General features: G+C 55.1%; 2 protein-coding genes across 3 annotated transcripts in view; both read left to right on the top strand.

The window, feature by feature from the left end:
• Positions 1 to 12,549, top strand: part of GPR152 (G protein-coupled receptor 152) — a 118,921-nt gene extending 106,372 nt beyond the window's left edge. The window contains exons 1-2 of one of the 2 annotated variants that reach the window (XM_050956387.1): positions 2,851 to 2,926; positions 9,699 to 12,549. In XM_050956387.1, the coding sequence (XP_050812344.1) occupies positions 9,749 to 10,702 (954 nt within the window). In that variant the 5' untranslated portion in view covers positions 2,851 to 2,926; positions 9,699 to 9,748 and the 3' untranslated portion in view covers positions 10,703 to 12,549. Of the gene's footprint in view, positions 1 to 2,850; positions 2,927 to 9,698 lie in introns of those variants that run through there. The other variant, XM_050956388.1, reaches the window with a different exon arrangement.
• A 1,668-nt stretch (positions 12,550 to 14,217) lies between these two features.
• CORO1B (coronin 1B) lies at positions 14,218 to 23,587 on the top strand. Its single transcript, XM_050956266.1, has 11 exons — positions 14,218 to 14,362; positions 15,266 to 15,468; positions 15,910 to 16,032; positions 16,280 to 16,409; positions 18,308 to 18,489; positions 18,968 to 19,087; positions 20,808 to 20,912; positions 21,165 to 21,310; positions 21,479 to 21,536; positions 21,902 to 22,180; positions 22,615 to 23,587. The coding sequence occupies exons 2-11, from the start codon at positions 15,268 to 15,270 to the stop codon at positions 22,738 to 22,740; spliced, it is 1,470 nt and encodes a 489-aa protein (XP_050812223.1). The 5' UTR covers positions 14,218 to 14,362; positions 15,266 to 15,267; the 3' UTR covers positions 22,741 to 23,587.
• The last annotated feature ends 993 nt before the right edge of the window (positions 23,588 to 24,580 follow it).

Genomic DNA, 24,580 nt, shown 5'->3' with positions numbered 1-24,580 from the left:
ATATTATAGACTGTGACCCGAGGTGCCTAGAGTAGCCCACACTGAAAATGCCAGGGTCAGGGCAGGCAGCCAAAACTGGTGGTTCACAGTGACGTTAGATTCACCAACCTGTCACAAACTGCTTCTGATCCCCCACGCTGGTTATCAAGAAGCTGCAAAAAAGAAATCAAACAGATCTCTTTATTGCATTCCAGTTCTCTGGCTCCCAACTGGCTCATAGATCCGGTAAAGCGAGAAGTTACTTAAAACTTTATACATTATACAAAATACTAGTTTGATCCCGAAAGGGCAAGCTGCATTACCAGATCAGTACTACTTTGGATATTACCCAAAATACCACACTGCCAGCCAATCCTTTAGTATGTAAAACCAAAGGTTTTATTATAAAAGGAAAGAATGAGAAGAGAGTTGTTAAATGGTCAAAGCAATCAGATACAGACATGTGACTTCAGAGTCCATATATCAGGTTTTTAGCAGCATTGGTGAGTTTGCTGACTTGTGAAGTCCCTCTGGAACACATCCAAAGCTTGGATGGATCTATCAGTCCTTTGTCCAAAACTTCAGTTTGTAGAGAAGTTGCTCCAGAGATGAGACACAGGATTGAAGACAAAATGGATGTGATGCAGCTACCTTTTTATATCCTTTGTCATGTGGCTTGTGCATCCTTTGTCCCAAATACAAGCTCACAGCATATGGGCATGGAAAAGTATTTGCAGTTCCCTGTCCACAGACATGTCCCTACATGTCCTGCTGACTCATAGGCTTGATAGGCCATCAAGCGGGCTGGATAGTGCTGATGCTAATCTGTCTGGGAGTGTCACCTAGATACACAGCACAAGTTTGAGATATCACATATTTGCACTCATGATACAAAGAGGATACATACATATAAACAAGCTTATCATATTTCACAAATTGTACCTGTTCCACTGGTCACTTACATCACCTATCTGGTATAAGATTAATTGCAATTTTGTGATATTGGAATCAATAATATTGTAAATGGTCACCCATATTCCATACAGTGTCACACAGACATCTCACAATTATATTAATCACCAGGGTGTTCCCGGCTTCCCTAAAAGACCTTATTCACTACACTTTTATAAGTACAATGATATTGTAGGCAACTAGTTGATTCAGTTGCTCATTCTTTGTGGTTTAGATCCCCGCTGGGATGCCTCGCCCCGATTGTCATGTATCCTTTTATGTCATGATAGCTGGAGACAATAGATCCCACCTCCCAAGAAAATCAGTCACCAGGCAAAGCCTGAACTGAGTTAAGCTGTGTGGTTGGAAGGGTTTCCCTGGCTGGGATTGACAGCAAACACAGGGGGGATTGCTTGACAAATTCTGTGAGAGGCAGGAAGGCATCAGACAACAAGGGCAGGAGTTGTGAGCATGGATGTGAGGAGCTGAACTCCTTGGGGCACAGGACTGGCTGGAGATGCAGGTTTCGGGATTTCTGAGCAAGGAAACAGACAGCTGCTGATTGTTCCTGTTGGTGCAGGGGCACAGGACTGTGTGGGAGAATTCAGTAAATAAACAGGACTGCACCAGGGAAATGAAATTGGAAATAACCCGGCAAGGCCCCAAATACTGGGGGGTGGAGCAAACTCTGGGACAAACTTGGTCTCATTGTATTGCTGTCCCCTCGCCTGTAGCAGTGGTTTCTAACAGGCACTAATCGAGGATCCTGTGGGCTGAGCTACCCTTTGATTGCTCAATTAACAAACCCACCTGCTCCCCCCTGGGATCTGATTCTCAGAAATGCTCCCTCTTCCTTTAACCCAAACCCACATTTTCCTCTCCAAAATGACCCCTTCTCGACCTGCCTCTCTCCATCACTGGTTGCTGGGCAACACATGTTTTTTCTCCTCCTTTTCTGCCTCTGCTGTCAGCCCACAGCTCAGGTCAGCGTGCTACCCGGGCCAGGGACGACTTCTTTGTTTAACCCTGCACTGATCACCTGGAGCCAACCCCTGGCAGCTGATCAAAACCTCCTGCCATTTCCCAGTCTCGCTGGTCGGTAGTTTTGTCTAACCACATGCCTGCTGAGTCATACGGACGGAACCAGGCGGCAAATTTTAACTCACCTCCCTCATGACCCCCAAAGGAGAGGAAAGGAGTGGGCGGCAGACCAGCAGCACCTCCAGGACCCATCTGTGATCAACCTCGTCATCCCCCTCCCCCTCATGCTGGGTACTGTACAGCCATCCTGTGAGACAACCGCTGCCCCAAAGAGCTTACAGTCTAAACAGACCAGCCAGAAACAGGATGGGGGAGGAAACTGAGGCACAGGGCAGGGAAAAGACTTGATTCTAGTTACCCAGTAGGTCATGGGCAGAGCAGGTCTCCTGGTTGCCAATCCACTGCTCTATCGACTAGGCAACGCTGCCTCTTAACACGTTATTCCCCAACTCTCCCAACCAAGGCACTTGGTCGCAACAGCCTGTCCCTGCAGACGCGCACTCCTAACCCCGTGAATTCCCCACCCTGGGATGGCAGGTGCCCTGTCCCTGTCCACAAGGGCCATCCTTGGGCTTTCACTTAACGGAGTCTGCAGCCATGGGTGAAGCTAGCTGGTCATGTGAGCACAGGATCCCAGGCTAGATGTCAGCTCTTCCCAACCCAGCTGGGCCCAAGGGGCCTGAGGCTTGGAGGTGGAGCCTGGAGGTGGGCTGCGGCAAGCGCTAGCTAGAGTGCCACAGGGTTAGATGGTATCTGCCTCCCCTCCCCACTGGCTCACACCACGTGCCTCCACCCCCCACCCCTCCCCTGCTGTTTCCTCCCTTGCCACTGTTATAAATCAGCGTCCTGCTCCTCCTGGCTTTACTCCTTCTCCAGAGACCGGGCAGTGATTGGACACCAGGCGGGGGCTCACTCCATCCTAACCCCTGCCTGACTCTCGCTGCAGACACTTCAGGTAGGTCCTACTTTATCCCCCCTTCCCATGGGTGACCTCCCAGCCTTTGGTGGCAGGTTGCAGGGGCGACTGAGACTCACACTTCATTAATGGCACTAATTAGCTGGCACCGGACCCTGCCTGGCTGGCTCTGCAGCCTTGTCCTGCTCTGAGGGGCTGGCCATGACCTGGGAGCATGTGACTGATGCCCAGGTGGCCCTGCTTATGGTCTCCATCTCAGGGCCAGACAGTGCATCTTGGCATTGGTGGGCACTTAGAGCCGGGGGGCAACAAGGCTGGGGCCAGGGCAAGGGAAGTGGAGCGGCCTGGGGTTGCGTCACACTGCTTCCCGCCGTCGGTGAGTGCAGGGGGCAATCCTTTCCCCGCATTCACCGGCGTCGGGAAGTGGAGTGCCGCCCCTGGGAGCTGATGGAGTAGAGCGGGCTGGGGCCAGGTTGCTCCACTTCCCCCCACTGCCGGTGAGTGCAGGCATCACTGGGGGAAGAGGTGGAATGGAGGTGGGCTGGGGCAGAGCAGGGGAATGGTAAGAGGCAGGGCAGAGGGAGTTGTCTGAGGCCCCACATCCTCCTAGGGAAAGCCCTGCCACTTGCAGGAGGGGCCAGCTGAGGGACGTGGCTGGTCACAAGGACTGGTGCTAGCACGTATGCAGCACGCAGCTGGCTAGGACACTGTGAAATATGGGGCAATTTGGTGCCCTACGTAGCTGCATATGCTGCGTATGCCTAAGGATGGCCCTGGATGTGGGAGGGGAGGAGGGGAAGCCCCATCTCAACCCCTCCTGCTCTGGCTCAGGAAGGCGGCCCCCACCCCGAGATGGGGAACCCCTGCAAGCCACCTTTTGGCACCTCTCCACCCAGGAGCTTGTGCCTCTTGCTGCTGCAGTCCTCCCACCCACAGGAGACCTCACTCAGCATGAGCGCAGGGCAGCCCCTGCTCTCCAGAGGGGGAAACTGATGCACAGTGTTCATCTGGCCCATCAGCAGCAGAGCTGGGGATAGGACCCAGGAGTCCTGACCACACCCTCCCCCCATTCCTAACACCACTGCTCGCTCACTGTTAGTGGCTAGGTCTCTCTTATCTCCACACCCTGGGCACCCCCTCACTGAACCAACAGTCCCTGATTGGCAGGTCTATGCTGCCCTGCAATGGGAGGGAGGGAGTGGGTCAGAGCCATTCTGTGCTGTCCAGCTGGGAGCTAGTTAGAGCAGCCCTGAGGCTGTGCAGCCTGGTACACACAGAGCAGGTCTCAGATCAGGGCCCCGCTGTGCCAAGAGCTGCACAGGCTAAGGGACAGTCCCTGCCCCAGAGAGCTCATGGTTTAACTGGACAAAGGACAGCTCATCATTCCCTATGGTTGCCTGTGGGAGAGGCAGACATTGAAGCCAGATCTCCTGGGTCCCATCCCAGTGCATCAGCCGCAAGCCCAGCTGTCCCCGTCACGCTATCTGGAATGGCTCATGAGTGCCAACCTCAGGGCAGGCTGTCAAACACAGGGCAGACACTGCAAACTGGTGGAGTGTCTATCATTAGATTTCACCAACCAAGTTCCAAACGTAATCTCCTGGATCACTATACCAGTGTTCCCTCGGAGTCACAGACAGTCCCTCAGACGCTCCACTCTATCTTGTCACCCAGATAAACTGGACTTAGTGATAAATGGTCATTTACACCAAAAATCACAGGTTGCTCCCAGTCCCAAGAGACCAGTCACTTACTCCAGATCAGTTGGTGCCCTAGATCTTACACCAAAGACAACGCCCTGCAAGAAACTATCGAAAGGTTTATCAACTAGGAAAGAGAAATAAGAGAGTTATATACAGGTTAAAGGAAAGCAGATGTAAGCAGTCTGAATGAGCTCTCCCCTGACATCTAGTGGTGAGCTGTGGAAAAAGACTTCACAATCTGATCTCGTTTGCATGGACACACCCACCCTGCCTAGGCGCTCAGCATGATGGGATTGCCTCCCCAAATGATCCCTTGATGAAGGTGTTGGATCTCCAGTCTCCTTGTTATTGGGCAGGAGTAATGAAGAGTTGTTATCCTTATTGTGTGAACCTGGCATACCCCAATGGAGGGACTCACCCTCAACTTAAATAGCATTTGCTAGGCAAGGGACTTGGGTTCCACAGCCCAATGAATTGAGAGTGGTTGTAGGTGAATGTTTGCTTCTAGTGCTTTGGGTTGTGTGTAAGTTGATGTGACAAGTGTGAAAAATCAAGAGATGGGCTGGGGTATAATAGGAGCCAATATAAGAAAAAGACCCCAAAATTGGGACATCTGGTCATCCTGGTTGTGTGTAGGAGTTGCAGATAATATTTGGCCTTTTTTTTCTGTTGATGGTGTGATAAAAGGGTTAATTGAGTGTCTTGTTAACACTGATACACCTCTACCTGGATACAACACTGTCCTTGGGAGCCAAAAAAAATCTTACCATGTTATAGGTGAAACTGTGTTATATTGAACTTGCTTTGATCCACTGGAGTGTGTAGCCCCCCTCCTCCACCACAGCACTGCTTTACCATCCAAATTCGTGTTATATCGAGGTATCAGTGTACTTAATATTAGACCTAGTTTGGGACAGTGTCTCTATTGTAAATGCCTATCCAGTATGCATTGACAATGAGGCTCCCCCAATAACTGCTGAAATCAGTGAGCGCTGAGTTAAGGAGAACCTCAAGACATCTTAGCAAGTGGCTATCTGAGCAGTGGGGCATGTAAGGTACTTCTTCCCCTGCCCACCCCCCCCCCAGTGTGGGGGAGTCAGGGCCCTGCACCCCCCAATTCCTGTGATTCATTGTGACTCTCAGCCAGCCAGTAAATCAGAAGGTTTATTAGACGACAGGAACACAGTGTAAAACAGAGCTTGTAGGTACAGGGAACAGGACCCCTCAATCAGGTCCATCTTGGGGGTAGGGAGCCCAGATCCCAGTTCTGGGCCTCCCTCCATTTCCCCAGCCAGCTCCTAACTGAAACCCCCAACAGCAGTCTCACTCAGCCACACCTCTTGCTCCTCCTCCAGGCTTTGTCCAGTTTCCTGGGCAGAAGGTGTCACCTGGCCCCAACCCTCTCCTGGGCTCAGGTTACGTGCTCAAGTATCATCCCTCAAGTGAAGTCACACCCTGATATCCCACCATCATCTAGTATCAATGCAGACAGTAAACTAGTAAAACTCCCATGCAACACTCCCAGGTTAATACTCCCTACTCCATCCTCCCCCCCACACACCTCTCCCCAGCACACACACATACAGATAGGGTAGCAGGTGAGCTCTGCAGATGAACCTCTGACCTCTGGGGCTGCACTGGCCAAGGACAGCAACTGCAAGTAGGGTACAGAGAAGGGACGGGCATGTTAAAAGGACTTTTAGGTTGCTGGACTTAAGAGCCTGAGGACACTGACCAACTTACTTGGGGGTGGGTTGTTTGTGTTTACGAACCCTAGTTGCAGTGTTTTCCCAAATTAATGCTGAATTATTTCCCTCCTTTTATTAAAGGCTTTTGCTACATTCAGACTCTGTGCTTGTGAGAGGGGAAGTATTGCCTCTTAGACACGCCCCGGGGGTGGTGTGTAATTGTCCCAGGTCACTGAGTGGAGGCTCGAGCCTCTTTTGTGTTGTATTGTTGAAAAGGAAACCCTAGTTACTGAACCCGGCCCTTGTTGCTGCTGGCTCCACCTGGCAGAAGGGTTACCCAAACATGTACACACCAATGAGCTATGATTAAATCTTAAGAGTGACAGAGTTGTTGAGAGTTGTCATTTCCAGGGCCGGCTCTACAGTTTTCGCCTCCCCAAGCAGCACACCGAATTGCCTCCACGAACAGTGGGGGCAGTCCATGTGCCCTTAGGGCGGCAGGTGCGTTTCCGTGGTGGCGGCAATTCGGCTGCAGCTTCTATGTTTAGCTGAAGCCGCTGCGGACAGCTAAACATAGAACCTGCTGCCGAATTGCCCTCACCGCAGAAACGCACTTGCCGCCCCAGGGGCACACTAACTGCCCCCGCTGTCCATGGCGGCAATTCAGCCGATGGTTGGGGGCAAAACAACAGGGCCTGCCGCCCCTTGCAGATCGCCGTCCCAAGCACCAGCTTGGAATGCTGGTGCCTGGAGCCAGCCCTGGTCATTTCAAAGGGTCTTTCAGGGCAGATCCAGGCGGCAACCCAAGGGATCTCTGGCTTCAGAGTTCAAACAGCTAAAAAAAAAAGATGGAAAATTTTCCTGTGGCTTTTATTTCTTCCATTCAGCTTCCAAGCACATAGCATTTCCCAGGTCTGACAGGGCCATTAATGAATCATTTGTATTGCGAGGGTCCATGATTCCCCATCGGGGTGGGGCTGGGGGTGGGGGCTCTGAGGACAATTCCCAGACCTGAGTGCACAAGCTCAGACCAAACATTTTCAGGGTTATAAAGTAAAACTTACATATTTCCCTATAGCATGGAATGCTGCCATGGCAAGTGAGATGAATGTAGGCAGGACTCACAAGCATTTCACAGAGTCTAAACACCAAGTATATTCTTAAAAAACTAATCCTTGTTTTGAGCAAAACTACTGTACAGGTGTGACCTGATCTGGGCTTCAGCTGCGAGGGTGTCAGCAGCCTGGGCAAGAGCTGGCATCTGGCCTGCCAGGGTCACACCTGCTGGCATTTCTATGTGACGACGGTGTCTGCGGCAGTGGAGTGGAGGGGCTGTTCTCGGAGTGGGATGAGGAGGGACAGAGGCTGCAGGCTCTGGGCCCCCATGGTCACATGGATCCATAGACTGGAAAGGCAAAAGGGGGTGCTGTGATCATTCAGTCCGACACTCCCTCCCCACCCCCTGGTGACACAGCCTGGCAGCTTCCCGCACATCAAGGCCACAACTCCATGGCAAATGCCCCAGCCTCTCCCCAGGCTCTGGGGGTTCTTCCCCCAACAGCCCCTGCTTCCCCTCACCATTGTCCCCAGCCCCGTTGCTTCCAGGCAGCTCGTCAGGGGCAGCCTCTCAAGGTTCATGAGGCACATTCTGATCCGTCTGAGGGACGGGGAATCTTAGCTGATAGCAGAAGCAGTGTCATGAGGCCAGGACCAGCACAGATTAGCCTGCCTTGCCCCACCACAGCCTGCGAAAGGACACCTCCCCCACACTGGCGATGAGAGCTAGAGAGCTCCAGTGAGGTCTCCCCCAACTGTTGGGATACAAGGCTTCTGAGGGGCTCAGATTAGACAGATCAGTCACTGCTTTGGGGAGAAATACCTCGACTGGCTGCCAGGCAGGCGGGCATGAGTCTATCTAAGCGTGGAAGGAGGAACTGAGGAGAAACTTGAGTCTCCAAACTAGGCTCTGCACACGGTCAGGGGCAGCTCCAGCTTTTTTACCGCCCCAAGTGGTGAAGAAAATAAATAAATAAATAAATAAATAAAAGCCGCGATCAGCGGCACTTCAGCGGCAGCTCTGTCACACCGCTTCATTCTTTGGCTACAATTCAGCAGCCAGTCCTTCCCTCCAAAAGGGACCGAAGGACGTGCTGCCAAATTGCCACCGAAGACCCCAGACATGCTGCCCCTTTCCATTACCCGCCCCCAAGCACCTGCGTCCTGCACTGGTGCCTGGAGCTGGCCCTGTACATGGCGATGCCCAGAGTTCCATCTGTCCAGTGGCAGGGAGTTCCACTGGACCCATTCACAGTGCCGTCATCCTACAGGACCATGGCCAATATGTGTTGGCATCTCTCTGGGATCCCTGGGTGGACATATCCAGTGGAGACTAGGGTGATGCATTTGCAGTGATCTGTGTGGCTGTACAGCCAGGCAGCTGTGCTACAGCTGGAATCTTTTCACATTGTCCCCCAGCCAAAATAAGCCAGTCTGCAATGGCTGGATCCCTCCAGACAGGTCCATGTCCCTAGGATGGGGCGACCTCTGCTGGCCAGGGAGTGTTTTGAGACAACATGGCTATTTGAGTACCATAATGAGAGGGCTGTGGGGTGGCAACGCAGCCTAGTGGATCGGGACTCAGGGACCCATCTCTGCCCCCAAATCAGGGGGTGATCTCTGGTAAGTCATTTCCCACCTCTCTGTGCTTCAGTTTCCCCACTTTAACTGTCTCTCTGGGTTCTTGTTTAGATTAAGAGTTTTTAAGGGCAGGGACTGTCCCTCTGCACGGTCCCTGGTTCAGTTGGGTGCAGATCTCAGCTGGAGTGCTAGCACAATGCCATTGACAAGGTAAACATTTATTCCTAATCCTGACTGCCACCCTATAGGGGCCCCAAAGGGGCTGACAAACTGGTTAATCCCACAGGCATCAGAGCGAAAAGGGTGGCATTGTTGGACAGAAACCCCTATGGTGCCAAAGCTACACAGGATCCATGACAGGAGCAGCTGGCTGCAACGAAGCAGCCGGGAATAGGACCCAGGAGTCCTGACCTCCCCCACCCCCAATACCTCCCTTCTCAGGACATGTGCCAGCCTCTCCCTGATAGTGAGTCGGGGAAAATTCCCCCAGAGACAGGGGTGTGATTACTATTCCTAGCACTTGGAGAGCCTGCAATAGACAGGCCCTCCTGCAAAGAGCTGTCAAGGTATATAGACTCAGAGTGAGTAAGGGAAATTGAGGCACCAGGAGGAAGTTACAGGCTAAGGTGGCCCAAACCAGTAGCAGAACTAGGTCTCCACCTGGTGATCTAGCCACTGGACCACACTTCCCCTGCAGGAGATGAAGCTGGCAGTGCCCATGTCCTAAGGGCAATGGTTGAGTGAGAGGCCCTGCCCTGATTCCTTCCATGTCCCTTCCATTAGCAGGTTGGCCTGCCTGGCGCTGTCCCCACTGAGACTGCTGGGAGTGGTGGATGGAGCCGTTTAACACCTCACACTCCAACCAGACGGAACTCTTTATAAAGGCATCATGGCGGCCAGCCATCCTGATCGCCACGCTGGCCATCGGGCTGCCAGCCAACGCCTTCATCATCTGGCTGACAGGGTGGCGGCTGCAGCGCCGGGGCCTGTCCGTCTTCATCCTAAGCCTGGCCACCTCTGACTTCCTCTTCCTCTTCACCACGGTCATGCAGAGCATAGAGACGCTACTGAATGAAACCTGGGTGCTAGGCACTGCCATGTGCCAGCTGCGCTACGTCCTCTCTGACTTGAGTTACCACTGCAGCCTCTTCCTACTGGCCGCCCTCAGTGTGGACCGCTGCCTGCTGGTGCTGCTGCCCCTCTGGTACCACTGCCATCGCCCCCTGCGGCTCTCCTGCTACATCTGCTTGGGGACCTGGCTGGTGGCCGCCCTGCTCAGCATCAAGGGCTTCGTCTTCGCCAACGTCGTCCTGTATCCAGAAGGGATGCTCGTCTGCTCCATCAACCGGGGCAAATATGAGTGGTCCCTGCGCCTGCTGGAGGTGCTGGTGGAGGGACTCTTCCCCTTCGTCGTCATGGTGACCACCCATGTCGCCACCTTGTCCCGCACCTTCCGGCGCCGCACCCGGCCCCCCAGCAAGTTCTACCACATCGTGGCTGCCACCCTGTCAGCCTATGTGCTGCTCAACTTCCCCTTCCAGATCGTCCAGCTGCTCTTCCTGGTCTCCTGGGAGCACGAGTTCAACTATCGCATCTTCCCCTTCATGGTCTACTTTGGCTACCTGATCAACCTCAACAGCAGCATCAACCCTCTCATCTACATCTTCTTTGGCTCCAACATCTGCACAGGCTGTGGCCGCCACACAACCTCCTCTCTTGCCATGGCTCTCACCGAGGAGCAAGGGAAGAGCCCTGGGGACACGCCCAGCACGTCCTTCTCAGCCTAGCCTTGCCAACAAGACCCTGCTCTCCTCTCCCTCCATGGCCCAGCCTCTGCTCTGGCACAGCTCCAGTTACCTGTCGAGTGATCACTGGCTCCCCTCACAGGGCCTGGCCACAATTGGGGTGGGGGGGGCGATCTGTGCACGATTGTAGGTTCACTAGTGCAAAGACTTGTGTAAATTGGTGCAAGGTGGGGTTTGATCAGGAGCAACCAGCTCCTGGAAGCTACCAGGAGAAGTTACGCCAGTGCCAAGGCCCAGTTTGCCCCATTTTCCCAGCCTAGACAAGCTCCAGTAGGGACAGATCCTCAGCAGATGCAAAGCAGGCCCAGCTCCATGCAGGTCAATGGCCCAGGAACACCTGGCCCTAGGCAAGGCAATATAAACACTGACGTGGCTTCAGCTGCCAACCCACAGGTGCCAGGAGACACTGCGGTGAAGGAAACTCTGCCCCTTTGGGCCTATTTGTGCTTAGCAATCTTGCCTTTAGGTGTGGCTCCAAGGTCACTGTGTTCTAATATAGTGGCTATTCTGTATATTACAGCCAGATACCCAGCGCTGATGGTTCAGGTGCCTCCCCTAACTCTGTCCCCCTGGGCCCCTGCAGCCTCACCGTTCTGACCTGCTGAAAGCAGGCCCAGGCTCCTCTTAGCACACATGACTATGACACAGAAGCTGCAGCCCAAGTGTATGTTAGGGGAGGGGGCTGCATCAGAACCACACACCTGAAGGGTCAGAATTAAGGCCACGGGGCTGTCCTGGGGATCCCCACCTTCCCACACCCACCAGGGGGCAGGTACTGCTGCCCACTACCACTCCATGGGGGCAGGACACAACAAAGAGGGCCACACCCCATGGCTTTAATTCTGACCCCTTGGCCATGTGGTTAATTCTGATCTTCCCCCACACACACACAGAGCTCCCCCCAGTTGCCCCAGCAGGGTGTCCAGTGTGTGGGCCTGGCTGCCCGCCAGCACCTCCTGCTAGGGACTCAGAGCCACCTTTGCCCCCACCAGGCGGGAGTGGGGTAAGAGAATTGCCCTGGAGATGCGCTGAGCTCATGTCAGCCCAGGGCTCCCAGGTGAGTGACCGCAGGTAGGGGCATGGGGGACCAAGAGGAGAAGGGTTCCCCCTGCTGAGCAATCTCAGCCACACTGACACTGGGCAAGGGGGCTGAGAGCTGCATCACAAGGTTTTGGAGGGGGAAGTGATTTTCTCCTACCCCCAGCCAGGGGCTCGGCCACATTTCCAGGGAGCTGCCCAATTGCATGGCAAAAGGGGGATCCATTGAGGGCCTTGGGATCCAGACTCCAGTTAGTCTGGATCTGCCCAGTGACCACAGTAGGATGAGACAGGAGCTGAAAATTCATTCATGGAGTGAAGAATGAGGAAGCAGGACAACAGCCCCTCTTTTCCACACAAGCCATTGGCAGGAGTGATTGAACCTGTGACCTTGGGAACTAAAAAAAATAAACCTCAACTGCTTGAGCTAACCTCCCCACTCTGGGAGGGGAGGGATGGCTACTAAAAGTAATTTTCCCTCTGCTGATACTCACCCCTTCTTGTCAACTGTTTGAAATGGGCCACCTTGATTGCATTGGCCTCGTTAGCACTACAAAAGTAATTCCCTTCTCCCCCTTGGGATTCACCCCTTCTTGTCAACTGTTGAGAATAGGCCACTTCCACTTTAATTGAATTGGCTTGTTAGCACTGACTCCCCGCCCCCACCTTGGTAAGGCAACTCCCATCTTTTCATGTGCTATAATATATATTCTGCTTACCGTGTTTTTCACTCCATGCATCTGATGAAGTGGGTTTTAGCCCATGAAAGCTTATACTCAAATAAATGTGTTAGTCTCTAAGGTGCCACAAGGACTCCTCGTTGTTTTTGCTGAGATAGGGTATGGCTACACTTGCAGTCGTACAGTGCTGCCGCGGAACCGCTTTGAAGTGCGAGTGTGGTTGCAGCACCAGCGCTGGGAGAGAGCTCTCCCAGTGCTGCAGGTACTCCACCTCCCCGTGGGGATTAGCTTGCAACGCTCGGAGCTTGGCAGCGCTGTAACTTGCTGCGCTCAGGGGTGTGTTTTTTCACACCGCTGAGCGAGAAAGTTGCAGAGTTGTAAAGTGCCAGTGTAGCCAAAGCCACAGACTAACATAGCTGCCCCTCTGAAACCTGCCCCCTGCTCTGTTAGCACAGGTGGAACAGGCCCAGCAAGCTGTAGCTAAGGCCCAGGCACTCCCGCAAGAGCAGAGCACCATGCAGAACGGGTCTGAGTCACAACAGCTCCCCACAGTCCGATTCCACTCCCCTCCTTGGGGCCACATTCTGCCCCCTGCATCCCACAGGCCACCAGTTGCCTCCTACAGTCACAGTTGATGCAGCTTCATGGCCCCATCTCAGGGCTCCTTTTACCCAGTGGTACCAAGCTAGGGTGGGGACCCCATCTGTGTGTGTCTTCCTGGTTTGCAAGGAGACTGGGATCGTCCACTGCATTTGCTATGCTGCCATGTCCAGCACCAGTGGATTTGGTAGCCATGTGGCTCAGAGTGACTGCTACAGATACTGCTTGGCCACCTGCTGCACCCCATATGCTAGTAAGCTTTTGCTCTGCTCTTAGGCTGCTGCGCCAGTCCAGCTAGGGCCAAGGTAGCAATAAAGCTGCTGTCACCCCCACAGAGGAGGCATCAAACGCCAGTCTTGAGAGGGATGTCCTGTGTCTGACAGCCCACAGCGGGTCTGCCCTCTGTTGGCCCAGGCTCCACGGGTGTGATGTCATTTGTCCTCTTTTTGGTTTTATCAAATGTGTTCCTGGAGAGGATGTCCTGTGCGTCTTTGGGGACCTCCGCAAAGGGACGTGGAGAGCCATGTATCTGGATTGGAGCCGTGTCCCCTGGAGGGGAAAAGCCCTGGCTCTCATTCCCTGGTTCCTAGAGCCAACCAGTCCCCATCACACACTGGCCTCTCTCCCCCCCTGGTTTGACAGAGGCAGCCCACAAGGGCATGCTCCATCTCCTCAGTCCCTGGGGCGTGGGGCAGTTCACAGGAGTCAGGCCCAGCCCCTCATGGGTGTCTGCGATGACAGGATCCATCCTCACCTCCCTGTGGTTCCTCTGAACTGGCCCATCCCCCCCACGTTGACCCATCGCTCCCGGTCCTGACCCATTCTCCCCATACTGGCCTATCCCCCTCCCACTGTCCTGACCCATCCCCCTATGTTGGCCCATCTCCGTTCCCCACCCCTCCTGCTGGCCCATCCACATTCCCTCCCCCTGCCCATCCTCCTCCTACTGTCCTGATCCATTCTCCCCCCGCTGGCCCATCCCCCTTTATTGGCCCATCCCCATTCCCTGTCCCCCCCGCATCCCTGCTGACCCATCCCCCTACGTTGGCCCATCGCTGTTCCCTGCCCCTCCTGCTGGCCCATCCCCATTGCCTCCCCCCGCCCATCCCTCCATGTTGGCCCATCCCCATTCCCCGCCCCGCTGGCCCATTCCCACCTCCAGCTGACCTCCCCCACTCGCTGCCCGGGGCGGGGCGGGCCGATCTCGGCGCAGCCAGTCCCAGACCCAGCCTGGTCCGGCCCGGCCCACGCAGGTGGAGGGAGCGGCCTCCCCCGCTACTTCCTGCCGGCCCGGCGCCCCTATCCGCCAGCCCCAGCCCGGCCGGTGACTGCGGCCCCCAGGTGAGGGGGGCCCGGGGGTTTGGGGGGCCCCTAATCCCGCTCCGGGGCGGGGTCGCTGATCGTTCCCGGGCGGCCCAGGGAAGTGGGAAATGAAATCCTGCGGGTAGATGGTGAAACGGGGGGGGGGGGGTGCGCAGGTTACAACGTGCCTCTCCCCCCGCTTCAGTTTCGCTCCCTCCGGCCGAGCAGAGTTCATGGCATTTTGCCTTCCCGTCTCCAGGGTGTGCCCCCCCCCCCCACGCGGCTGGGGTAGGGCGGGGTTTGCCTGGCTGGCTCTGGGGCGTGTCTGATTCCCTGGGCATTGGTTTCTGCTGCGGGTGGGAATCAGGCTGTGGTTTCAGGCCGGACCCAACAGGCCCCTTTGCCCTGCAAAGCTTTGGGCTGGTAAGGGAGGAATTTGGGGTTATTTTGTGGGGAGGTCTTCACCCCTTGCCCTATCCCATGGGACCTGTGGTCCTGGCTGTGCCCCAAGTAGTAGGATTGATTCTTCCCACACACACACACACCCTGTAGATCACAGTTGGTGGGACTTAGCCAGCCCTACTGCCCACACAAGGCTCCGGCAGCAGTTTTTAGGAGACTTTGTCTCCACTTCCCAGTTCCCTCATACTGTGGCACTAGATACTTTGTTCACTTCCTGCTCTTTAGACTCTTGTACAATATGGCTGTGCTGGTACAGCTGTCAGGCTTCACCCCAGAGGCAGCTGCATCTTGGCATTAAGCAAAGGATCCTCTATATAAAGCAGTTGCGCTCCACCTCAGAGACAGCTGCCACTCAGAGTTGGGTGAAGGGTCCTGTGCTTATAAATCAACTGCTGTGTTGTACCCCAGAAGTGGCTGCATTTCAGGCCTGGCCTCTCTGACTCTTCCCCCCCCCCCCCCCCAGCCATGTCGTTCAGGAAGGTTGTGCGCCAGAGCAAGTTCCGCCATGTCTTCGGGCAGCCCGTCAAGAATGACCAGTGCTATGATGACATCCGCGTCTCCCGCGTCACCTGGGACAGCAGCTTCTGTGCCGTCAACCCCAAGTTCGTGGCAGTGATCGTGGAGGCCAGCGGGGGAGGGGCCTTCATGGTGCTGCCAGTGCTCAAGGTGACTGGGGTAGCAGGGGGCAGGAGCTGAGTCCTACCAGCTCATAGCACTGGTGACACTAATGTGCTTTAAGCCTCAGGAGAGATGTAAATGGGGAGAGCTGCAGTTAGCAGTGTGGGTGGAGAATGGGTCTGTGAGGGACTGTTCTCCCCCGTGTCCCCAGCTGTTTCCCCCTGGCATTAAAGGGACAGTGTAGTTGGGAAGGTGATGTCCTGGAATTTTGTAGTTCACAGATGTAATGAGTTTGTTCCCAGCTGCATCACATGTGCATCCCTGCAAATACACCCCTCCACTCGCCCCTCCCTCCCAAAAAAATCAACAGGATTGCAAGTGTATAGGAGTCGTCCAGGGCTGGAATAGCAGGGGACTGCTAGTCAGGGTGGAGGGGCTCTGGCTGTAGACTGAGAAGGAATCTCCTGTGACTCTGCCCTTCTCCCCCAGACAGGGCGCATCGATAAGTCGTACCCCACAGTGTGTGGGCACACGGGCCCTGTCCTGGACATCGACTGGTGCCCGCACAATGACCATGTCATCGCCAGCGGCTCTGAGGACTGCACTGTCATGGTGAGAGGGCTGGAGGCAGGGGTGGCCCTATGTGCGAGAAGGGGTTGGGGCAGCCATCTCTGTCTGGATTCAATGTGATTAGCAATCTGTCTCCTCCTCGTGTGTGTCAGGGCATGCCCATGGTGGCAGGTGGAGCAGATGCTTGTGTCAGCCAAGAGCATTCTCTGGTGGGGTGAGGGGGCACAGTGGCGGGGGAGGCGGGGTGCAGGCTTTCCGCAGGCCCCCTCTAACGTCTGTGCCCTGACAGGTCTGGCAGATCCCGGAGAATGGACTAACACAGCCCTTGACAGAGCCTGTGGTGGCCCTAGAGGGGCACTCGAAGCGCGTGGGCATCGTCACTTGGCACCCAACCGCCCGCAATGTCCTCCTCAGCGCAGGTACAGCCTCCTCTCCCCGTGATTGGTGGGGTGGGGTGGGGTGGGGCAGGGTCACTGCAGGGGAGCAAGGGGAGCCGGTGGGGCTGTAGGTGGAGGGCTCTGTACCAGATGACTGGCGGATAGTTAATGTAAAGCCTTGTTTGTTTGCTTTGGTTTTAAATGGCTCTGAAGCAGTAACCCTAACTTCAATCTCAAGCAAATTAGTAAAGGACAGAATTAGCAGACGCATGGATGAACACGATATGTTAGGGAGAGTCAACACGTTTTTTGTAAAGGAAATGATGCCTCACCAATCTATAAGAATTCTTAGGGGTGGAGGTGTCAACAAGCATGGACCAGGGTGATCTAGTGGATATAGTGTACTTGGACTTTCAGAAAGCCTTTGTCAGAAGTCTCTCACCAAAGGCTCCTAAGCAAACTGAGCAGTCATAGGATAAGAGGGAAGTTCCTCTCGTGAATCAGGAACTGGTTAAAAGAGAGGAAGTAAAAGGTAGGAATAATTAGTCAGTTTTCACAGTGAAGAGCAGTAAAGAGCAGGTCTCCCCCCCCCATGCATCTGTACTGTGTTCAGTGCTGTTCAACATGTTCATAAGTGATTTGGAAAAAGGGGTAAACTGAAGTGTCAAAGTGTGCAGATGATACAAAATTACTCAAAATAGTTAAATCCAAAGCAGACTGTGAAGATTTACAAAAGGGTCTCTCAAAACTGGGTGACTGGACAACAAAATGGCAGATGAAATTCAATGTTGATAAATGCAAAGTAACATCCATTGGAAAACATACTAACTATACAAAATGATGAGGTCTAAATTAGCTGTTACTACTCAAGAAAGAGACCTTGGGATCATTGTGCATAGTTCTCTGAAAACATCCACTCAATGTGCAGCAGCAGTCAAAAAAAGCAAACAGTATGTTAGGAACCATTAGAAAAGGGATAGATAGTTTGTCTTGTCATATAATGCCTCTATATAAATCCATGGTGTGTCCACACCACGAATACTGTGTGCAGCTCTGGTCTCCCCATTCCAAAAAAAAAATTAGAAATGGGAAAGATACAGAGAAGGGCAACAAAAACAGTGAGGGGTCTGGACCAGCTTCCATATAAGGAGATATCAAAAAGAGACAACTAAGGGAGACTATGATAGTGGTCTATTAAATCATGAATGGTGTGGAAAATACGGAAGTGTTACCAACTCCTTCACGTAACACAAGAACCAGTGGTCACCCAGTGAAATTAAGAGGCAGCAGGTTTAAAACAAACATAAGGAAGTGCCTCACGTAAGTCAAACCTGTGGAACTCATTGTCTGGGGATGTTCTGAAGGCCAAAGTACAGGTCCATCAATGGCTGTTATCCAAGATGGTCAGGGACACAACCCCATGCTCTGGGTGTCCCTAAACGTCTGACTGCCAGAAGCTGGGACTGCACAACAGGGATGAATCACTCGATAATTTCCCTGTTCTATTCAGTCCCTCTGAAACATCTGGTCACTGGCAGTGGCTAGGATACTGGGCTAGATGGACCATTGATCTGACCCAGTGGCCATTCTTATGCTCTCTGGAGTGGGGACAGTGGGGGTGGGTAATGTGGTGGTCATGTGGAACATGGGCATGGCCGAAGAGTTGTTGGGGGGAGGGGGGAGAAGCTGTCTCTGGGGATCGAGGTGTGATGGAGTGGTCCCCCCAGGCTAAAATAACGTGTTGATTGTGTGGAACGTGGGCATGGCCAAGGAGCTGAGGGGGGGGGGGTGTGTGTGAGGGGAGCTGTTTCTGAGGCTCGGAGTGTAATGGACCGGTCCCCCTTAGGCTTTGAAAATGTAGTTATCATGTGGAACATGGGCATGGCTGAGGGGGGGAAGCTGTCTCTGGGAGTCTAGGTGTGATGGATCGGTTCCCACAGGCTGTGATAACATGGTGATTGTGTGGAACGTGGGCACAGCTGAGGAACTGTACCACCTGGACAGCATGCACCCCGACCTCATCTACAACGTCAGCTGGAGCCACGACGGGAGCCTCTTCTGCTCCGCCTGCAAGGACAAGAGTGTGCGCATCGTGGATCCTCGCCGAGGGGTAGTCGTGGCGGTACGGACCCCTCCAGGGCCCCCCCCAGTGTGGTCTGTAGACAGTGGGAGAGATCGACCCTGGACCCCAGACCCTCAGCTCCTACATAATGGCCCCTGGGTTCTCCCCCACCCTGGCAGCACTGCCTGGGAGTTCCCCTCCCTCCTGTGCTCTGCAGACCCATTCTGCCCCCTGGCTGAGTGTGGGGCCCAGAGGTGTTAGAAGCCTGATCTGGGGAGCGGGGAGTATTTAAATACACCAGCTGCTTCCATCAATGCTGAGGTGGGCGGTAAGTTTGTCATTGCCCCCTGGTGGTGGGGGTGAACCTGACTCTTTTCCCCTAGTGGAGCTGAAGTTCAAGGGGGGGTGGCCCCAGGACCCTTCTTGCTATGCAACAGTTGGTGCGTGGAGGGGGAAGCTGGTGCTTGGCAGGGGGGCAGTGTGTCAGTCTGTCCCTCATCTTGCTGTCCCCCCCCACACACACACACCCCACCTCCAGGAGAAGGAGCGTACGCACGAGGGAGCACGGCCCATGCGTGCCATCTTCCTGGCTGACGGCAAGATCTTCACCACAGGCTTCAGCCGCATGAGCGAGCGGCAGCTGGCGCTCTGGGACCCGGTGAGCTGGGGGCTTTGTGGATACAAGGGGCAGGGGTGCCCAGGAGGGGAAATCAGTGGATGTGTTATTCCATGACTTGAGCAAAGCTTTTGATATGGTTTCCCACTGTATTCTTGCCGGCAAGTTAAAGTGGGCTGGATGAATGGACTATAAGATAGATAGAAAGCTGGCTAGATCATCAGGCTCAACAGGTAGTGATCAACAGCTCCATGTCTAGTTGGCAGCCGGTTTCAAGCAGAGTGCCCCAAGGGTCGGTCCTGGGGCTGGTTTTGTTCAATATCTTCATTAATGATCTGGAGGATAGCGTGGACTGCACTCTCAGCAAGTTTGCAGAAGATACTAAACTGGGAGGAGTGGTAGATACACTGGAGGGTAGGGATAGGATACAGAGGGACCTAGACAAATTAGAGGACTGGGCCAAAAGAAACCTGATGAGGTTCAACAAGGACAAGTGCAGAGTCCTGCACTTAGGACGGAAGAATCCCATTCACTGCTACAGACTAAGGACTGAATGGCTAGGCAGCAGTTCTGCAGAGAAGGACCTAGGGGTTCCAGTGGACGAGAAGCTGGATATGAGTCAACAGTATGCCCTTGTTGCCAAGAAGGCTAACGGCATTTTGGGCTGTATAAGTAGGGGTATTGCCAGCAGAACAAGGGATGTGATCATTGCCCTCTATTCGACACTGGTGAGGCCTCATCTGGAGTACTGTGTCCAGTTTTGGGCCCCACACTAGAAGAAGGATGTGGAAAAATTGGAAAGAGTCCAGCGGAGAGCAGCAAAAATGATTAGGGGGCCTGGAGCACATGATTTATGAGAAGAGGCTGAGGGAACGGATTGTTTAGTCTGCAGAAAGAGAAGAAAGCAGCTATCAAATCCCCCCTCATTCAACTACCTGAAAGGGGTTCCAAAAAGGATGAATCTAGACTTCTCAGTGGTACCTGATGACGGAACAAGGAGCAATGGTGTCAAGTTGCAGTAGAGGAGGTTTAAGTTGGATATTAGGAAAACCTTTTTCACTAGGAGGGTGGTGAAGCACTGGAATGGGTTACCTAGGGAGCTGGTGGAATCTCCTTCCTTAGAGGTTTTTATGGTCAGGCTTGACAAAGCACTGACTGGGATCGTTTAGTTGGGGGTTGGTCCTGCTTTGAGCAGGGGGTTGGACTAGATGACCTCCTGAGGTTCCTTCCAACCCTGATATTCTATGAGGGTCCCATGAGATGGGAGGTATGCCAGTTTGCAGCAACAGGGCTGCATGGCACTGCCGCAGGGCAGAGTAGTGATGTCCTGGCTGCCACTGATTGCCCCACAGATGCTGACCCACCATCTCCTGTTACCAGCAAGGCCAGGAGCCAGCCCTGCCCCCTCTCAAAACCACTTGGAGCCAGGGATCCATCAGCTGTAGTGGTGATAATGCTGGAGAGGGACAGATGGACTCCCTTTTTTTGGGGGGGGGGGGGAGAGGGAGGGGGAGGGGGGAGTTGTTTGGGGGAGGGCAGTGATCCTGGATGTAGGGGACTGGAGGGGAAGATGTGGGGGAGGGGGCAGCAGTGATCCTGGAGATGCTGGCTTCCCCTAGCCTGTCTTCCATAAGGATGAGATCCCTTCTTGACCCCAGAGCCCTGAAGCATGTCTGTAGGTAATATCTTGACTTTGACAGGAGGCGTCTGGAGGGGCTTATCCTCTCCATCACCATCTCCTCCCTTCCCCATCTCACTGCAGGAGAACCTGGAAGAGCCCATGGCGCTGCAGGAACTGGACTCCAGCAACGGAGCCCTGCTGCCCTTCTACGACCCCGATACCAATGTCATCTATGTCTGCGGCAAGGTAGGGGTCCAACCATCGGGGGTGTCATGCCTCTGTTGACCCCAGGCTAACACTGTTAGGAGCAGCCTGTGGCCTCACAGGGAAGGGGCTGGGACCAGCTAGTGCTGATCCTTACAAGTAGAGGACGGGTGGGGGCAGGTGGCACTGCCAGTGTCCATGGGGATTGGGTGGTGTGATGATGCCCATACGCCGCCGCCCCCCACCACCCAAACGCACACGTACACTTCTCTCTGCCTCCCTCTTCACCCACAGGGGGACTCAAGCATCCGGTACTTTGAGATCACAGAGGAGCCACCCTACATCCACTTCCTGAACACCTTCACCAGCAAGGAGCCCCAGCGTGGCATGGGCTGGATGCCCAAGCGGGGTCTGGACGTCAGCAAGTGTGAGATCGCCAGGTGCGGGCTCCCGAAACAGGGCATTTGGGATGTGGCCGGCAGTGATAGAGGGATTGGGGGTGACTGGTGGGGGTGGCAGTGATCCTGGAGATGGGGGAAATCTGGAGGAAATCGTGGGGGGGGTGACTTCTTCTGCTCCGCTAACTCCTATGCTCCCCAACTGTGCAGGTTTTACAAGCTTCATGAGCGCAAGTGTGAGCCCATCATCATGACAGTGCCAAGGAAGGTGAGCACCTGGCACAGCAGGGGGAGGGGAGTACTGTGTTTGGGGGTCAGACTTTGGGTGGGGGACATCACTGTTCTGTCCCCCTCCTTGGGAGCAGGGATGGGTGCAGAGCAGTGGCTGTGGGAGGTCCGGTTGGAATGCTACTTCTGCCCCTCGCAGGAAGGAGCTAACTTCCCCGCCCCCCCCCCCCGCCGCCACCCCCACAAAGTTCTTTTCCAAGCCAACGTCTTGGAGCTGGGAATCCCCAGCCTCAGCTCTTGCTGGCCATGGGGATGCCCATGGTAGGGGGGCTGCCTCCTCCCCAGTGGCTGGGAGTTCCACAGGCTGGTGCTGCATAGCTGACGCTGTGTGTGTCTCCCTTGCAGTCGGACCTGTTCCAGGATGACCTGTACCCAGACACAGCTGGGCCAGATGCAGCCATGGAGGCGGAGGAATGGGTGGCCGGGAAGACAGCAGGTCCTGTGCTGATCTCACTGCGCGAAGCCTACGTGCCCAGCAAGCAGCGGGACCTGAAAATCAGCAAGAAGAATGTGCTGCATGAGAGCCGCCCAGCTCCCGCCTCCAGCACTGGCAGTGCCACACGCCTCAGTGCCACGGCTGCACCTGCCACGGTGCCCAGCATCAGCATCAGCACTGCCCCTGGGGTATGTACAGCATCCCACTATTGTCCTCAGCTGGGTTTGAGCCTGCCCAGCCCAACCCTGTGACACAAGCCTGTGCTGTCTGGCCCCGCTCTGTGACGCCGGGGCTGTGACGCTGACCTGGGGCCGCTCCAGCCACAACCCTGTGCCTGTGCCTTCAGAGGCGGGGAGGCCAGCTGGGGGTCTGGGTGCACTAGCCTGGGGCAGGAGCCAGTGGCCACAGTGGGGGCTGGGCTCTGGTGGGTATGGAAGGGGTGGGGCCTCAGGGAGGCGGGGCTGGGGGGCTAGTTTCCATGTCTGGTTCACCCACTGCCCATGGGGTGGGGTCCTGGGCTTTGGCCCCATGGTTGATAGTCAGTCTGAAGGGAAGCGGGCGGGCGGGTGGGGGCTGGGCTCTGGCCCTGTGGCTGATGGTCGGTCGGCCTGTCTGTCTGCAGGGAGGCGGGCGGCTGGAGGAGGTGCTGCAGGAGCTGCAAGCACTGCGGCTGCAGGTGAAGGAACAGGGTGAGCGCATCAGCAGGCTGGAGGAGCAGCTGAGCCGCATGGAGAATGGGGATGTCTAGGGTGGGGGGTGGCACGGTGCCCCCCTCCTTAAAGGGATCGCATAAACCAGGGTTTTGACTCTTCACCTCGGAGCTGCCAGTAATTGCCCCCCCTGAGGTGAGGGGGGGCCCTTGTCCCACTCCCACCTCTCCCCTTTCTGCTCTGCCATGGAGAAACCTCTCCCTCTTTTGTATGGCTGACCAAAACATCCCACCACTTAAAGGAGTGGTTGGTTCTCTCACACACCCCCTGCCTTAGGCAGCATCGCCCCCTCCTGGAAGCTCCTCCCAGTGGGTGGGGTCACTCACCCCAAGAAGCTGATGTGCTAGGGGTGGTTTCCTGCCTCTCAGCCCCATGGTGGGGGACGGTGCTGGGTTCAGCTCTGTCCTTTTCTTCCCAACCCCATGCAGGGGCCCCTCTCTGCCTGCGCAACCCTCTCCCCTCCCAGCACACATTTAGGGGAGACAAACGCTAAGCTCCACTACCATCCGCCCATGCTGCTGGCAGAGGTTGGGTGCAGCCTGGCTCCGCCCTCCTCTTCCTGTGCCCATGGGAGCGCAGGGGGCAAGATCGATGGGTCGCTGTGCTCAGCCCTCCCCTTTATATCAGACTTGGGTCTGCAGCTGCCACCACCATGCCAGTGCAGTGGGGTCAGAGCATGGCACGAGCCCTGGAACCCACCCCTGTTTTTATGTGACTGTGCCCTCTTTAATAGCCAGAGGGGGGCAGTCATAGCAGGGACCATTCAGACCCAGCAAAGTGGCTTCTGCCTAGATGCAATTAAGGAAAAGAAAAAAAACTACACACAGAGCCCTGTGCAGGGCCAGATCTCTATTTTCATTCCAAATAAAAGGTCTTTATAATAAACCCTTGGGTTGGGCATGTCTTACTGTGCGCCTGTGGGCCCCATGCTTCCGCTACTGTGCTGGGGGCCAAGAGCTGCAGCAGCTAACCAGGGTCCTGCAGGGAAACCAGGGCAGAGGGAGACATGAGCAGGAGAGCTGAATGGGGTGCAGACGGTGGGTATATACAAGGCAGGAGGGGAGACCTTTGTACCAGCAGTGGGCACTTGATACCCTGGGAAGGCAGCACCCATATAGCTGTGCTGAAAAGAAATGGTTTGCTTTGCCCATGTGGACGTGTGTAACTCACTGCCACTGGACAGCACTGAAGTGCTTAGCCAGCTGCAAGGGCCTGCTCTGCTGGAGAATGAAAACAGGCAGTGCGTTGCCAGGGACAGCCCCCCTCCAGCCACAGGTGAATGCGGTGGCAGGGCTGGTGGGGGGACTAGAGCCTTCCTGCAGAGGCTGGCTTTCCCAGAAGTGCTCACTTGGGGGCATGGGGCTGTTGGGGGCAGCTGAGCAGGGAGGCGATGGCAGGTGCCTCCTGATTTCATTTGTTACTCTGGCTGGGCTGTTCCCCAGTCCCTAGGAGCTCTGGCACCATTTTCCCCCTTTGGCTGACTTGTGTCTGTTGCAAGGAGAGCTCAGCTCCAGCCCCCTGGGCAGTGTACCCCCACCACTGTGGCTGGCAGAGATGCAGTGGCTGGCAAGCACATCATCCCCCTTTCTTCCCCCCCTAGCCCCTCAGGGCCATGAGAACAAGGGGAAGAGATGGCTTCCCACCCGCATGCTGAGCTCAGGGTCCTTCCTGTCACAGGCGCAGGCAGGGGCCATGCAGGGGAGACAGGAAACCAGTGGTTGGGGCTAATGAGCCGATACGGCAGCAGGGCTGGGGCAGGCAGGAAAGGAGTCTGCAGTGAGCATAGTGTGGTTCTGGGTGGGTGAATTCAGGGCCCATCTACTGAGCAGTAGCCCATGCCTTCCTTGTGGCACCCGGACAGAAACCAGCCATCTTACT

This window comes from Gopherus flavomarginatus, chromosome 5 (assembly GCF_025201925.1).
Source record: "Gopherus flavomarginatus isolate rGopFla2 chromosome 5, rGopFla2.mat.asm, whole genome shotgun sequence".
Lineage (NCBI taxonomy): Eukaryota > Metazoa > Chordata > Testudines > Testudinidae > Gopherus > Gopherus flavomarginatus.
Note: the sequence above shows the minus strand (reverse complement) of the source record. Positions and strands in the feature narration are given on the sequence as shown.

What these genes read in the sequence shown, in the direction of transcription:
- CORO1B (XM_050956266.1), top strand. Translation starts at nt 15,268, where the DNA reads ATGTCGTTCAGGAAGGTTGTGCGCCAGAGCAAGTTCCGCCATGTCTTC. An exon ending in TCATGACAGTGCCAAGGAAG is followed by an intron (nt 21,537 to 21,901) that starts GTGAGCACCTGG and finishes TCTCCCTTGCAG; the next exon opens with TCGGACCTGTTCCAGGATGA. An exon ending in GCATCAGCACTGCCCCTGGG is followed by an intron (nt 22,181 to 22,614) that starts GTATGTACAGCA and finishes GTCTGTCTGCAG; the next exon opens with GGAGGCGGGCGGCTGGAGGA.